The sequence below is a fragment of the Poecile atricapillus genome, chromosome 21 (genome assembly GCF_030490865.1).
Source record: "Poecile atricapillus isolate bPoeAtr1 chromosome 21, bPoeAtr1.hap1, whole genome shotgun sequence".
Taxonomy (NCBI): domain Eukaryota; kingdom Metazoa; phylum Chordata; class Aves; order Passeriformes; family Paridae; genus Poecile; species Poecile atricapillus.
The window spans coordinates 4311693-4328458 of NC_081269.1; the positions used below are offsets into that span (position 1 = coordinate 4311693).

Here is a 16766-nt window from a genome sequence, read left to right on the forward strand (position 1 = left end):
GCTGATTCAGAGTTGAGGAAGAACCAGTAAGTCCTAAAGACTTTTTATTGTTTCATGTTTCTCCTATTTTTGGTTTAAATTTTATAAATATATGTAACAGTCAGCCTCTAAATATTAATGTTATGAGGAAAAAAACCCAAATTTATCTAATCCAGGATGGATATAACACCCTCAAAAAATCAGAGCTGTGTCATGTATTGCTAAATATATAATTTACAAAAGATTTTTCTTCTGCAAAAACTAGTCTAGAGAAACAGCTTTTCCAGAGGCTGTTAGGTTGGGAGCAACCCCTCAACTATCTGAGATTTTGAGTAAAATATGAAATTATTCAATGACATTATCTGTCTTTTGTTTTGCAAAAGGTGGCTGTCTCTCTAGTCTTGCCATCTATCCATGAATATATAAAAGAATTATATATCTGCCTATTTAATAGCAAACTAATTAGATTTGTGGTACTCAGAGTAACAAGGCTGTTTATTAATGCATAAATATAGATTACCAATAGGCAGGTCCTCAGCAGCATCCAAAATGCTGCAAAAGCTTTTGATTCAACAGCATCATCAGCTCTTTCTTGTTATACAATAAAAATTAAAGCAGACCTGCTGATAAAAATTATAATAATGCAAGAGGGAAAACAACATATAACAAATTCAGACTTTTTCCAACACCTTTAGTCTACATTTTCTCTGTAACGTGCCAATAGTTCCCTAAACATGACATGGAATGGAAATGAAGCTATCTCTGTAATTAAGATCTCAGAACTCAGCACAGCTTTCTCATCATCAAAATGTCAGTCCTGATGTTGTTAATGAGAAAGAGTGGAATCCATGTCCATATTCCAGTGGAAACCTGTACTTCATAGGAATGAAACTATATGCAGATAACATGAAACATATTACTTGCTTCCCAATGTCATTTGAGCAAAAGAAACATATACATAGACAGTAAAGTATAAATGTTTTAACATTAAAATAAAGACTAGGAGAAGAAAGAAATTCTAAGAGCATAACACAGGATAAAACCTGGAAATTTTAAGAGAGTTCACAAAAGCATCAGACAAGTTACAGACAGCAGCTCATCTCTCCCAGTCCTTTCCAACATGTTTCCTACCAGGAAAATGAGCCCTGCAAGAAGTGTCTTTTTATGCAGGAAGTTAATGGATCTTTCCCAGTCACTCAGATAAATTTAATGTGATAATTACTTCTCATTTCACAAATGGGAATGACAGAGCAACAAAATATGCAGACCCAGGAGAGGCAGACATTAAATGCAGGGGTTCTGTCCCACTGTAATGAGTGAGACTGTATGTGGAATAAAGTGAAAAAAACCACTATAGAGTCAGAAAAAAACAGAAGCTGCATCTCAGGCCATTCCAAATAATGACTTTATTTACTCTGAAACATCACCATAGCTGCCCCCACAGCAGCATCCACATCCTTCCCGTAAACCACAGGGAATGGAAAAATCCTCTCCACTTCCTGCCTCAGCACCTCATTCCTGGCAAGGGCGCTGCCGCTGCCCAGGATCCTCCTCACCCCCACCTCCTCCAGGTGCTGCACAGGTAACATGGAGCAGAGGTTCTCCACAAGGCCACGGCACAGGGCTCTGGTGACATGTCCCAGGGACAGCTCAGAGGCACCAATGCTGCTCACTGATGCCAGCAGCTCAGGAAGGTGTCTCTCTCCAAATATGGTTGGGTGGACAGAGAGCTTGCTGTGCTTTTGGGCCAAGGCTGCTTGGATTATCCTTGGGTAGATGGCAGATTCCTGAACCTGAAATCCTGCAGATGGGAAATATTTTGTTACCAATCTGAAAGGGTGTGGTGTATTTCACATGTGAACACTTACAATGGACACTGATGCACCTGTTCAGCAAAATATTGGATGTCTTTTACTGTGCCACAAAGGCAATTGTATGTCCAAGATTATGAACCATAATTCTGCCATCTGATTGTATCCAGAATGTGCCATACCTGAAATCTTTTTCTGATTACAGCAACTGCCTTTCCTGACAAAAACAGCCACTCCTCATTGCCTGTACTGTGCTAAATCCCACAAAATAGTATCTTTAAAGAGACTAACAGCAGGGTTCAGCTTCAGTGGCTGGATTCCATGTGAAAGCAACATTCACCTCGAACACTTACTGAAAGAACAATTTCAGAGCTTATTTCTGCAGTGCAAAACCAAAGAGATTATTAAAAAACCTGTCAACTCCATGCCTAAATCACTTAAAAGATATTCCATGAGTCTGAGTTTTAAAATCCCTTAGAGTACTGCAAAATATGCACCAAAAGGACTCCTTTGGACTGAAGTCACACAAAATTAGATGCTGGTGTCCTCAAATCTGCCAACCTTGCCTTTTGAAAATCTACTTGCAGAAAATAATTCTGTCCTTAAAACAAAAGAAGGCCTGGAGGGAATAGGAATATGGAGTCCAAGCTGTTCCAACATGTTCAAAAGCTTCAGCAGGAAATTCCAGCAATCTGGGAAGCATGACCCAGAAATGACATCCTTGTTCCCTTTATGGCACAATGCAAGAGCTCTAGGCTTGTCCCTCTGCCTCAGCTTCCTTTTGCCTAAATGACCAACCTCAGTTTTGTGCTTCAACTCTCCTAGAAATGACTTACCCAGCTCTTGTGCCCACTGTGCCACCATTCCCACAAACGTTGCAAGCACATTGCCTCCATTGAGTGATGCTGCCACTGCCAAGTAGTCACCACTGAAGTAGGGAAAATAAGTGAGAGCTGAGGAAGGATCTGGTGCCTCTGGAGGCTGGAAACCCAGGGGCATTGAGATGGTCAGCTGAGCAGAGGTGCTGATATTAAGAACTAAAACACACAAAAAGGGAAAAAAGAAAATAAGCAGTGTTTTATGAAGCTACCCTGAAGGAGAACTATGAGAAAAACAAATTAGATACCAAAATGACCACACCTGCATCAGTCCTCTCAGTCAGACAGGAATAAACAGAGCACTGGAAATCTCCCAGAGCAATTCCCACTTTTGCTCCTTTGGGTATTCCATGCCATGCACAGGTTGTCCTGCCTGCAATGCTGCCAGGGTCTCCCACCTCTGGAAGCAAGTGGACAGGAAAGCCAGATTTTTTCAGTCTGGAAGCAGAACAACATTATTGGAATAAAGCAGTTTGGGAATGTGTGGGATTACTACAAAAAACTCTTTGAAGTCACAGATGAACCTGGCTACACATTTGTGGCTGCTGGATTTATGGATGCTTTCACCTGTTCAGAAAGCTTTGTCTTGGACAGGGACAGCATTCCAGTCCAATGGGCTGGGTAAACCAGTCTGGAAGGATAAATAGTTTTCCTTTCTGTGCAATCTGAGTACCTGAGATTATACAGTACATGTTCAGCAAGTTTAACCTACTGATGTCATATGGACAAGAAGGGCCAGGGTGAAGGGACAACTGCAAAACGAGCAAAAAATGCAGCTAAGTATCAAAGAACTTCAGTTGTCATGCAATTAGTAGTTCACAACAAAATCAGGAAGAGTTAAGTCCAGCAAATTCTTTACACAATCAGCTGCAGGTGCTACAGCAACACCACCACATTAGTAACAGTTCAGTCAGCAAAATGCAAATTTCTGTCACTCTTTCATACCTTGATGAGAAGATCTTTCACTTTGGAGTCCTGGCCTAACCTAAGCCCTGAAATATATAAGGCCTTAGCACTCAGCCCTGAAAGAGCAAATCATTAAAATAAGTAAGTAAGTAAATGAACTGATTCCTTCTAAGATTTCCTGTAGCTTAATAGCTCTCATGTATTGTCACAAGTCTTAGAAGTTATGAAGCTCAGCTCAAAGAAGTAGAGTGGTAACTGCTTACCATGGCACAGGCAACACTGTGGCTGCACTTGTCCATCCTACCCCACCACAGAAAGGGAGAGAACAGCTTGGAATCACTGATAAGTCTCTCAGCTCTGCTGTTTGTAGGTACTTTTAAAAATACTGTGCCAGATTTTATTAGATTTAAACAGAGCAAACTCTCAATAGCTCTTCAGTACAGACTACAATTGATTAGGATTAACTCTCAATCCCTTTTTATGTGTAGCACATCAACAGCCAGGGCCCAAAGAGGTTGACACTGCCTGACACAAGCACAAACCCCATTGAATGGCCTCAGCACTTACATGTCAGTATTCCAGCTCTTGTTTCTGCAATTAAAATATCCCCAGCTGGCAGCATTCTGGACAGACATGAGTGGCTTCTTCAGGTCACACAACATGGCAACCACGTAGTCCTGGATGGTGCCAGCTGCATCATAAGCCTTCAGAAAATCTGGACTTTAAAACAAGATGTTTAAAAAAAAAAAAAAAAAAAAAGAAAAAAAAAAAAGAGAGGGGTTTTTGCATTAAGGCAGTGAGAGAAGACAACTTTCATTGCTTGGGGGAACTTCAGACATGTGGGTATATTTAAATATCAAACAGCCACCCCAGTGATCAATCTGCATTTTATTGTTTTGGTTTGATTTTTAAATGGAAACTTATCTCCAGATGGAAGATGGAGAGAGGGCAGCTTTATGGAATGGGTTGTCTAGGTTCAAAAGTACAGCATTGAAAAAATTTCCAGGAAAGTACTAATTGTTTGTGTGAAATAAAACAGCACTTTGTTGAACCTGGAGCATTATTGAAAAATAGGTAAATTCCCACTTGTTCTGGGATCCACAAGTTATACAAATGGAAATGTACCAAACGTGAAGCAAAACAAAGCAGCTGGACTCATGACTTATGCAGCTCTAAAGATCACACCATGCTCCATATATTTGCTGAACACATAGTGGAAAAAAAACAAGATCTAATAAATTTTTCCCCATTTATTGAACCTGAACTCATTGCAAAGGAAGAGACTGGCTCTTTGAGAAAGATGAAACTGAAGAGCAAATCTTGCTGATGCCAAGTCATAAGGGAAAAAAATATATCCTCTGCAAATAGGCCATAACAAAGCAGAGCATTTGTGTCACCTCATGAGAATCTGTCTCAGTGTCTGAGGAAGGAAGGAACTGAAATTAATTTAGAGACTCTGTTTTAGCATCTGGCAGCAACCAGACCAAGCAAGTCTGTTTTAGGCACGTCTGTACTTTCCCCAAAGCAGCACAAGGCAAAATGACAATGTTCAAACTGCCTTAACAGAGCTCCTCTGAGCAGTATTACAGACTAGAATTACTCTAGGATACTTTAAAGCTTCTGTTCCTATATGGTCAAAAGCTTATCCTTTTATTAGAGATCTGTAGTATTTTTACATGGTCAGAAATTCTTGCATGCTCTTGCCCTAAACCAGGACACATGCTTAATTGCATGCAGTTTATATCAAATACTGCCATTTTAAATACCCTGACTACTTAGTTAAGATTATGATCACAGCGAAACACAACCCCTCAGCCTGTAGCAGCATTAACATGCTACAAGAATACTAATTGTCACATAAATTCAAGATGAGAAACAGCCTTTTGAGCAGCAATGTACCTGTTCTTTAAATACCAGTAAACTGTGGCACATCCAAATCCTGTAGCCAGGCTCACGTGTGACTGTGGCAGGGGAAGAGAAGACAGGAAGGTGGGGCTGCAGCGGCCATCCTGCCAGGTGACCAGGTGGCTGACCTTGTCTGGCTCAAAGGCAGGGCCTGTGCCACTCTCTGACCACTTACAACCTGAAAACAAAACAGAATCCAAGAAATCCAGTGACTCCCTGCTGCACAGCCTACTTGGCATTCCTCATTTCTGGACACACCTGGTCATTTGTTAAATATATCAGAAACAGAGCCAGTAGAGACTGTAATCAAATTAGTCTTAGCTTTCAGCCCTAGATAACATCATAATGCAAATCACCCTTTGTAACACAGAGGATGGTATTCAAAGCCTTCCTTCTCTTGAAGAGAGATATTAAAGACACATCTTAAATAACAGGTGAGCCTCAAAAAAACCCAACCATAGTCTGCTATGGGAGGAGAGGAGCTGGCTTGGCAGCTCTCACATAAAAACCTCAGCTGGGATGTGCCACATCACCACCTGGAGAATGCTACCTCAGTATGAACCACCCAGGATGGACAGCACAAAGCTGCAGCACCTTTGGAGCCAAAGCAACAAGAAACCTGGATCTGTGAGTATTAAGCAGTGGACTGCAAAATACTAAAGAGTAAAACCCTCATGTACTACACAATAAAGTTTCACCAAAGGTAGGACAGGGCTCAATTCATGATTTAATTTAGTTTCCCAGTCTAGCAGGATCTTTTTAAGCACAGAACACCACGCCTTTGAGGAAACCTTGACATTCTTTCACTGAAGAGGAGAGGCTGGGCTCAAGCACTCTTTGCCAGCACATTCCAGGGCACAGCTCTGACCTCTCCTAAGCCATCCCTGGACACAGGGCAGGGATAGGACAGGTCACTCACTCTGGAACTGAGGCAAACTCTTAGGTTTTGGAGAGTAAGCAGAGTTTCAAGAGAAGAGACTCAGCTTCCTGACTCGCACAAATATGGCTAAAAAACATAATTCTTGGGTTGGATACAGGGCTTGGAACTCACACTCAAACAGTAAAAAGCAGCCCTGAAGGCTGGGAGGCCATGAGAAATATGCAAAATAAAACACATACTTTTTCTTGTTCCCTCAATTCCCTGTTCTATCAAATCTGTTTGAACTGAATTTCCAATGGACTTGTTTTTCTAGTTTTAAATGGATTCTAAGAAATATTATTAGTCATAAATCTAACCCTAAAGGATGCCATTAAAATTTTTATTTGTGTCCCAAAGGTCCTGGATTCACTTAGTCCACTCAAAACAAATGAGAGCAAACACCCTCTTTCACTTGATAGAAATGAAACTAAAGTGGCATGTGGCTTTAGGACATAAAATATTTACCAATATGACATAAGGATCTGTGCCTATGAATACACAAAGCTTTGTTATGCAGCTCCTGGGACAGCTGGAAAGCAACAACAGCTCATTCAGTCCATCAGCCTTTGGACTTCTTTCTTTCTAATCATTTTTAGTATTTAATGCAAAATTACAGCCAGTAATGAATAGTACAGTGCCTCTTCAAGCAATTAAGACCCTGACAACTTCTGACAGGCAGTGACCAGCACTTTTGGGAAATCTGCTCTGTGGTTTACAATAAATCTTTACTTAATCTGCATAACTCCTGTTATAATAAAACTTGTATAATTGTCCAGATGAGCACATTATAGGGTTAAATGAAAAAAGACATGGACCCACATTCTGGAAGCCTTAGACTTCAGTTGGTTTATAAGGCATGAGCCAAGAAGATAATCCATCCCTATCTCAAAATCTAAGGCCTGGATTCTTCAAATATTCTCACTATCACAAGGATTATCTGGGTATTTGCACAACCAAGCCCCACAAGTGACTACCTCACTGCAGCTGATTTTGTTTCTAAGGTCTTGGCAAGCAGCTGAGCATCCACAATCCTGACCACAGTCTTTTCTCAGCTCCTACTAACAGAAACATAAGCAACAAAATGAATGGAACATGACAGTCTATGTATGACTTGCTAGGAAAAAGAAAAGTCTTGGGATTCTGTGGCGGGGGGAACAGAGTTATTGAGATGCTGGCCAACATCTAGGTAAGGGTTTTATGAGGTGAATAAATCCCCCTGCAAGTTATTCACATGATGCAGAAGTTCTTTCAAATGGCAGTAGACAGCATGTGATGGAGAAACAATCAACAAGCCACAAATATGCTATTCCTCCTTTATATAAATAACTGTGCTGACTCTGCAGGGATGTCATTAGGCTAACTCCTTTATCATGAACTATACTGAGTAGCTGAAATTTTAGTAAAAAAAGCAAAATTCCCATAAGAGATCTCCTGTTAATTCTGTTTTAGAGAAGACCAAAGTGACGCAGCAGTTTAACCACAGAATCACTTCCCTGTTACAATTTAGTTTTCTGCATCATAATAGTGTGAGCAGGAATGTTAAAGAATGAATGTTACCTTTATCACTTTTCCAAAACACAACCCCATGCATTTGTCCAGAAATACCAATGTGGGTGACTTGCTGAAGCTGCTGTTGAGGCAGAGCAGCAAGGCATTCATTCAATGCTTTTATGATTTTCTGGACATCCTGCTCCATTCCCTGCAATCACAAAGCATTATCCTGAGCATGAAGCCATTAGGATTCACTCAGTGTATTTATTAAACAAGGCTGCTTTAGTCAGAAGCAAAGGACAGAATTCATTTAGTTCAATAGCATTTTTTAGAGCAATATTCACTACTAAACTGTAAAAAGAAAATAAAAGAAAAATAGCAGAAAACCACACAAACCCACAAAAACTAAAAATCAATAGTAGCAAGTTGAGCCTCTTAAACTTAAGGCAAAATAATTTTTTATTTCCTAAATAACCACATTCAACCATAACTTCAAAAAAATCCATGACCACTGACTCTAAGCCTTCATTAATTCACCTTATCTACTGCTCTTCATTTTCCTCACAAAGAAAATTACCCATGTGTTCAGACAGGAGTGCAGTCTCCTCTACCTCTTCCTAAAGCTCCTCCCTATTTACTCACTGATGATTTTGATTATGCTGATATTCCATTTCTGGATATTCTATTCCTAGAACCACCCAGCAAACTGACAAAACTGCTTGTTCCCCAGGAGAAGTTTTCACACTTTCAAAGGTTCAAGTTACTGTGTGACAGATCAGTATGAAGATTACAAAACTATTACAACGGAGTCTACAAATAAATGTGAACTTTGTGCGTAGGTACTTTAGGCTGCATAAATTGGCAGGAGGAGAGTTGGCCTGTTTGGTATCCCTGGTATCAGAAACAGTGCACAATTTTTATGATTCTGATTAATCCTTTTAAGATTGACCAACACAATGGATGCAAAGCTCTTTAACAGAAGTACTTGTTCCTGGTTATTTGCACAGGGAGTTTCCAGCTATGATTCCACCTCACACTGAAGTGCAAAATAAAATACCCTTCCAATTGGCAAGTGCATGCTGCTTCCTGACTGGGTGTGTTAAAGATCGTTTTAGAGTGTCTTAGGCAGTATTTTAAAACCTGGATCCTTCTTAAGTCGAGCAGCTCCGCTTGACTTCCTTGAACGGTGAGCAGGATGTATTTTAATTCTGCTTTTTGATATCCAGAAACACAAAGCCAATCTAGGCACCAAAACAATCCAGGAAAACCACTGGACTCTGCCCAATGTACCTCAGGCACCGCAAGGCAAGGCCAGTGTCCTGCAACTTCCCTCAGCGCTCCCTGCCAGCCCTTACCTGCGGTGCAGCCCCCAGGCTGTCGCTGTGTGCCTGCGTCTCCCTGGAGCAGCACTGTGCCAGCGCCAGCCCTCGCTCTGTCCCTGTCACCAGCGCTGCCTTCACCGACGTCGTGCCCAGGTCAATGCCCAGCACACAGGTGGGCCCAGGCCCGCCCGCCGCGGCCATGAGGGGATTGCTGTGACCTTGCCCAGCACAATCAGAGGGCCCAACACCCACCGTGCTGAACCCCACAGGGCCCCCGGTGCCGCAGGGCGGGCTCCCAGGGACGGGGGCAGGAGCGCGACCTGGACTTCACCCTCAGGCTGAAGGTGCCTCTCTGCCTTCAGCGCTCCCCAGCCACTACCCCTCCACTGTGACAGTGACAAACCGCCCCCTCCCCAGCTGACCTGCACTGCTTTAAACCACGCTTTTTATCACAACCAAACCACCACGGCGCCGAGCCCGCCCCGTCCCTCCGCACAGCTCTGCCCCCTCATGCACCCGCTCCGCCACACCCAAGATGGCCCCCGGGGGCGGCCGCAGCGGCGCGGTGGGCACTGGGCGGGGAGTCCACAGGCCATAGCCTCACGTGAGAGCTGAAAAGGGAAGAACCGGGACGGCGCCGGGCTCTGAAGGAGGTGGGTTCCCGCCCGCTCCACGGTACCGCCGCCTCGGCAGCGGCGCCTTCCAAAGCACCAGGTACCCCGCTTCGCTGGGGCGCCTGCGGGGAAGGCGATAGAACTACGAGTCCCAACATGCACCGCGGCGCGGCGCCGGTGGCGAGGGTCTGGCAGAGGCGTGGGGGCTGCCGAGATTTGTAGTCCCGCGCGCTGGGGTGGGGCGGGTCCGTCACGGGAGCTGCTGTGAGGTAAAGATGTGCCCGGGGAGGCCGGGCAGACAGAAGGAGGGGAAGGTCGGTGCCCTCCGAGAGGTGCTGAGGGTCCCTTGGCCGGTCTGGAGCTGTGATGCTGCTGAGCGAGCTGTTTGCCGCGGCTTCCAGCGGAGGGGATGGGCTGTGTGGCCGCTGAGGAAAGCTTCTCCATGCTTTTTCTGCAGTTTTTCCACCATGAGGACGCGAAACCTGCTCCCCGCTCTGCTGAGCCTCTCGCTGGCGCTGCTGGGGCCTGGCGGTGAGTGTTTGGTCAGCACAGCTTGGGCCCACAGGGCTCCAGACCAGTAAGAGATGGAAAAGGGCAGCTCTTTAGTTATAGTTACCCCATTACATCCCTCCAGGAATACCTGTGCCACACTTCCCATCAGCTCTTCTCTCACACGTTACCTGGGCTTCCTGTGCTCCTACACTGTACTGAGGCACTGGTTGTGGACCTCATGCTCTGAAATCACCTCTGCAGATTAAATAGTGCCTGGGGAGCTCCTCTGCACTTAACTTCTTGCCAACACTGTGTAACATGTGGCAGCAGGGAAAAAAGTGTCCAGGCCAACCTGTGCAACCTGTATCTCTCTCTGTTTCTGTAAATGTACATTCTCTTAGACATCTGGGTACTTGGTTTGAATTTGTGGTCCAAGAAACAATTTTACATTAAGTTTGGGGCATCTGTGACTCCTAGATCACCAGGAGCACATCAAAGAACCAGGGTGGGTTTGCAGTACCCTATAACCTTTCCTTGGCAAGAACTTTTGTTGCACTTCAAGTATTTAAATTACTTTCTTGCAACATGCTCAAGCGACAGTTACTTACCTCGTTTTTTAAGTTGTTTGGTTGCCTTGAAACAAACTGTTTCATCATGTATACGTAAGTGTAAAATGTCTATTGCACAAAAAAAAGTAGGTTGTTCTTCTGAAGGAGCTGTTCATAGTAATTGAGATTTGTGTGGGTGTTTTTTCCCCCCCCACAGATGGAGCTATTGTGTTGTCAGTCCCTGAAGTGGTTTCTCTAGAAAGTGGAAGTTCAACAAACGTCACTATCTCTCTGAGGTAAAATCATTATTGCAGCTTTACATAGGCTGTCCTCCATAAGTGAATTTACAGTTCTTCCTAAAAATTGATGCTTAAGAGAAACTTGCATTTCCTAGAAGGATCATGTCCTGGACAAATGCTCAGAGGAGTTCTTTAGGAAAGCTGTGCAGGACTCTGTCACTTGGAAAGGTTTTATTTGTTTTATTTTGTCTTTCTGCTGTAATTTCTGTCCTTCATCATCCCAAGGACATGTGCGTTGTTTCTGCACTGTTGTTCAGCAAAGGGTAATGAGCACCAGGACAGGAGAGGATAAGATTGGATCCTTTGGTGACTTTGCCACTTGTGTGGAAAAGAGGGAGGTACAATATGACCATACAACCATCACTGGATCAGATGAAAGAAGCAGTGCCATACTCACATGCTTTGGTGCTGGTTCCTCTGAGTACGAGGCAGGTTCTGTTGTGTGTGGGCTGCTTTTGCTGAGAGGATTTAGCAGATGCTCCCCTGCAGCCACCTCTGAACTCAGGCACCAGCCTAACTTGTTTTTTATGCCTTCTCAGGGCTCCACTAAATGAGACACTGGTGATAACTCTTAATATCACATACTCCTCAAAGCACAGCACCATTGTTGAACTTCCTGATGAGGTAAGTTTCAGAACAGACTTTTGAAAAAAGCTCCTGCTTTTTTATTATGGTGCAACTCCTCCTTCTTCCCTCTGGTCTGCCTTGCAGGTACAGTTCCCTGCAGGTCACACTAAAGCAGACTTCCAAGTGAAAGCAGATGATGTGGGACAAGTAACAGTTTACCTTTATGCCAATAATTCCAACTTAACTGGGTGAGAAACTGGTCTTTTGTTTTTCTTGTTATCCTGTAGCTCCCTAAAGTTGGAGTAACTCCTCCTAGGAGTTAAATGGGGCATGGGTGGGATGCAGTTAAGAAGATGTGGTAACCCTGCAGCGAATCCCCAAGTATTCAGATAAATAGAGGGCACAGAAGCAGAGTGGTGTCTTGGATTTAATTACAAGATGACTGAGTTCTCATGGCTTCTTAGTCTGGTTTTAATAGTGCCTCCCAAAAGCATGAAGATTACATGTCAGCTTTTCTGCTCTGGGAAGCATTTGGCTGTCAGTGTCCAGTGGGATACTGTTCTTATTGTGCAGGATTTGTTCTGGAGTTCCTGGGGTGCATCAGTTAGGGGAGCCTTCTCCTCACAGATGCCAGTTCTCCCTCCTAGGAAAAGCCTAGCCAGATGGAGAAAGTTGGATTGTATTTGCTTGTGGCCCAGATGTTACTGAGCAACAGGATACTCCTGTTTTACTTCCTTGTTTTTCTTCTGCTTTTGAGACTCGAGGCAAAGGCAGAGGTGAGCACGTGGAATGCTCACAGGGCAGCACAATCACGAGGCATGAGGAGTGCAGATCTGCTCTTGCCTAACAGACCCTGTGCTGAGAGAGTGGAAGCCACAGGCACAAGGGGGACATTCCCATGATAAAAGGATGGAAAGGAAATACTCAGGTGTGGGAGATGTCCCAAACATAACAAGGTCACAAATGAAAAAGGGAGCAACTCAGCTAAACCCAACCAAATCTTTATTGTCTTGTCTCAACACCTGGACTCTGTTTCCTCTCTCAGAGCAGAACAAGATAAAATCTCCTGAAAACATTATGAATTAACAGATTCTTTTTGCATTAACCATCAGGCCTAGGATTCAATTTCAAGTGATTCACAGCATCATAGCAAGATATGCTGATGAGGTGATTGGCTGGATCTATTTCCTCGCCTGGTCCATCTCCTTTTATCCTCAACTCTTTGAGAACTGGAGACGGAAAAGGTAAAGAGATGTGTCTGCGAGTCACTAAAGCACTTCTGCAAATCATGTTCATAGTTTCAGTTACATCCATCTTGGTTATTGGGAATTAACTTGAAAAGATGGGGAAAAAGGCAAAGCTGGGGTCTGAATAATTGCAGCATATAAGCTTTTATATATGCAAGTTAGAGGAAAACCAAGTGCATCCTACAAACACCTGATCCTAAGATTAGGCATCCAATATGGATTTGTGATAGAGGAGACCTCCCCATTCCTTTTGGTGCCATGTTGTAAATCATCTGGCTGAGCCAGCTGTGATGATCACACCTCCTTGTAGTGTCATCATTAGGCCAGCTCCCCTTTGAGCTAAGTGACTCGAAGTAGAAACATTATCATATATGAAAATGAAACTATTTGATCTGGAAATGATGCATTTTTGCTTTATGGATTCAGGCTGGAAAGGCTTTATCAGACAGGCTGACCTCATGGAGGGGTGCGGTCAAAAAGCAGACATAAATTGTTCCATGAGAGCTCTGTTATTTCATCCAGCTTCCTGATGAACTCGGGGCATTGTGTAGTCATAATGCTTGAAGTTTTTGCTTACACCAGAAACTGCCTATACTTCAGGACATTTTAGGGTCAATTTGTCCCTGGACCTGCCTGTAACTCTCTAATGCACATTTCTCTCTTTTTTTTTCCCCCTTCTCTAGCGTTGTTGGACTAAGCTTTGACTTTATAGCATTAAACCTTACTGGGTTTATAGCATACAGTGTGTTTAATGTTGGGCTCTTCTGGAGTCCCTTGATTAAGGTGAGCATGATTCTCTCTTAACGTGTGCTGGGGGTATGTGCAGGAGGGAGTTAAGACATGTGGCTCGTTTTGCTTTCTCTTACATTTAGGAGGAATTCCTGGTCAGTTATCCCAGTGGGGTGAACCCTGTGGCCATCAATGATGTTTTCTTCAGTCTCCACGCAGTAGCCCTGACTCTCCTCACCATCGTTCAGTGCTGCATCTACGAGGTGTGTCTGGTTGCTGGGCTCACCTGTGGGCTCTGCCAGAGCTCCCTCTGCCGGCCACCTCCCCGCTCCTTTTGGGCTCCAAAATCCCAAATTCCCTGCTCTTCCACCGGCCTTTCCAGGAGCCAGGCTTCACAGTTCAGCTGCCTTCAGCTTTCCTGAGCTAGCAGCACCTCCATTAACCTTATCTACTTCAGCCTCATGGATGTTCTGAGTTTATAAGTAAACTCCTTAGGGACTGAAAATAACTGAGGCAAACAGCCAGGTTCATAAAGTTCCCAAACAGATGTCTAGCCATCACATAGATTACAGCTCTTCACAGCACAAATGCTTTGCTTTTTCCTTGGAGCCTTCTTCAATGCTATGACTGGACTACAGACACTCCCTGCAATTCAAACAGTTTTTTCAACTTCTTTCCTAAAACAGCTGTAAATGCCCTTTCATAATTCACACTTTTTCAGGTGATACTGATTGTTACAGTCAAGTGGTTCTTACTTAATCCCATTGATTGTTCCAGTCAGGTGGGTCTTTGTTCAGTTTTCGTAAAAGCCTCTCATCTGAACAGGCCAATTTTTTCTAGATGGTAACTATTTCTGTTTTAGGATTCTTCCTTTGGTCATGCTAAACATAAAACTGTAACAGCCCACCTGTCATCATTGCCAGGTACTACAGACTTTTCTAGTGAAGAATTAGAAAGCAACCATAAATCTTCTACCATAATGGTATTATCAGCCTTTTATACATACAGGAACTCTTGATCTCATCAGATTGAATTTTGGAAATTTGTTACAGATTATGCACCATAAATACTCAAGAATACTGTTCCCTCCTGCTCAGGGACAGCAGTGTTTTAAATGATTGATATGAATATTGCTCATCAGGTCTTGCAAACCTCCAGCTGGCTGTTGTAGCTTAATTTTAAAGCTCTCCTGTGGTACCAGCCTGACTGGTAAAACAGGTTTGGACTGTAGGGTTGCACGGTCCTGAGCAAACTGTATCTTTGTGTTTGGGGATGTGTAATGTGGCCAAAATGTATCTATTTCAGAGAGCAGGTCAAAAAGTATCCAAAGTTGTTGTTGGACTGCTGGCACTTGCATGGATCTTCACCTTCACAACGCTGTTCCTGGCTGCAGCTGAGGAGATGACATGGCTGCAGTTCTTGTTCTGCTTCTCCTACATTAAGCTAGCAGTCACACTGATAAAATACTTCCCACAGGTAAAAGTGAATTATTCTGCTTGGATTCCATATCCCTGCCACCCTAAGTCTGCAGTGTGTGCTCTTGAAAGTCTGAAGAGACTAAACCACCAATTATTATTTATTAATAGTGACAACCCAGTAGAATTGTACTGAAATCTGCTTGAAAGTCAATCCCAAGTGCCTGTGCATGACACTCTGACCGACTTCTTGTCACACTCCCAGGCCTACATGAATTTCCGTCGGAAGAGTACTGAGGGATGGAGTATTGGGAATGTGTTACTGGACTTCACTGGTGGAAGCTTCAGCCTTCTACAGATGTTTTTGCAGTCATACAACAATGGTAAGCCTGGAGCTGAGGTGCTGGAGCCTGTCTTAATGGGGTGGGAGGTTCCACTACAAAGCAGATAACAGTAGGTTATCTCAGAAGAATGATGTTTGTGCTGTGTTGTGGGGAGGTGCTCCTGTAGAAACAATAAAGAATCTGTTCATATTACCTCAAGATATAAAATGAAGTGGCCATCCTGAAGAAAGCACAGGAACAGTTATTAATTAGTTTTGAGTAAGATGTGTACTGCAGTCAGTCTTACGTGCATCTGAGCAATCCAGGTAATAGACATGAACTTTTCTAAAGTGTCTTAAGACAAAACTACACTTGAGGAGTCAGACTTAACTCTAATTTTGTGTTTGACAGATGAGTGGAGGTTAATCTTTGGAGATCCAACCAAGTTTGGCCTGGGTGTCTTCTCCATTGTCTTTGATATTGTTTTCATGGCCCAGCACTATTGCCTGTACAGAAGACGAGGGTATGAACCTTGTGAATAACAAACATCACTTGTGGAGACTAAAACTTTAAACTGAACTTGTCCCCAGCCTGTCTGAGGGCTTTCAAGATTCTTGCTGCAGTTACCAGAAATACTGATTCTGATCTGTCTGTGACTTGATCCTCTCTGGGCTGGAACACAAACTGTTGCCTTGCCAAGCACTGACTGCCAGATGCCTTAAGGACAGCAAGCTTTCAACTGCACATGGGACACTCGTGCCTGTTGAAGCTGCACACACAGCTCAGTGGGAGCTGTCCAAGCAACACATGACTCTTTTTTCACCAACCACAGGGAAGAGAAAGACCAAAGTGATGTCTTTCTGATTGGAGGTGAAGCACAAAGAGCAGAATTCTGTCTTCCAAAAATCTGAGATCACGTTTAAGCAACCACTTAATATCTTTAAGTAATGATTGAAGACTGTCTGTGGATCCAAGTGCTGCTGCTGACCTTTCCCAGACAGTTCACATTCCACCACCACTCAGGCTAGCCACAGTGGTACATCACAATAATGAGGTTGGTAACAAATGCACAGATATTAAAATTTGAACTCTTTATTAAAAAAAGAAAAATCTTAACAAACAGAAACTGTATTCTTATTTCACTGAAAGCTCTTTCAAAGGTGCTAAGTAATTAGAAGGAAATCTATGCATTTATACTTGAATGCTTAAAACCTAATGTGTCTTTCTAGGTGTCATCCTAAGGAAAACTAGATCCCAGGTGAGGTTTGACAGTTCCCCACCAGTGAAACTTATTTTTACTTAGTAATTCCACAATCTATTC

General features: G+C 43.3%; 2 protein-coding genes across 5 annotated transcripts; one reads left to right on the top strand and one right to left on the bottom strand.

Annotated features, from left to right (window-relative positions):
* Positions 1 to 1297: 1297 nt before the first annotated feature.
* Positions 1298 to 9746, bottom strand: SHPK (sedoheptulokinase). 2 transcript variants are annotated; one of them, XM_058854345.1, is made up of 7 exons: positions 9634 to 9746; positions 7956 to 8097; positions 5474 to 5657; positions 4142 to 4294; positions 2931 to 3106; positions 2627 to 2827; positions 1298 to 1780 (listed from the first exon to the last, which is right to left on the bottom strand). In XM_058854345.1, exons 2-7 carry the CDS (start codon positions 8092 to 8094, stop codon positions 1386 to 1388), a joined length of 1248 nt encoding a protein of 415 aa, XP_058710328.1. In that variant the 5' UTR covers positions 8095 to 8097; positions 9634 to 9746; the 3' UTR covers positions 1298 to 1385. The 2 variants fall into 2 exon arrangements, with proteins under 2 accessions (XP_058710328.1, XP_058710327.1); XM_058854344.1 differs by lacking the exon at positions 9634 to 9746 and adding an exon at positions 9245 to 9627 and having other exon boundaries at positions 1310 to 1780.
* On the top strand, positions 9733 to 16681 carry CTNS (cystinosin, lysosomal cystine transporter). 3 transcript variants are annotated; one of them, XM_058854346.1, is made up of 11 exons: positions 9733 to 9864; positions 10283 to 10356; positions 11083 to 11161; positions 11704 to 11788; positions 11876 to 11979; positions 12844 to 12975; positions 13662 to 13761; positions 13851 to 13970; positions 15013 to 15183; positions 15388 to 15505; positions 15857 to 16681. In XM_058854346.1, the coding sequence occupies exons 2-11, from the start codon at positions 10293 to 10295 to the stop codon at positions 15985 to 15987; spliced, it is 1104 nt and encodes a 367-aa protein (XP_058710329.1). In that variant the 5' UTR covers positions 9733 to 9864; positions 10283 to 10292; the 3' UTR covers positions 15988 to 16681. The 3 variants fall into 3 exon arrangements, with proteins under 3 accessions (XP_058710329.1, XP_058710330.1, XP_058710331.1); XM_058854347.1 differs by having other exon boundaries at positions 9830 to 9925; XM_058854348.1 differs by lacking the exon at positions 9733 to 9864 and adding an exon at positions 10010 to 10094.
* The last annotated feature ends 85 nt before the right edge of the window (positions 16682 to 16766 follow it).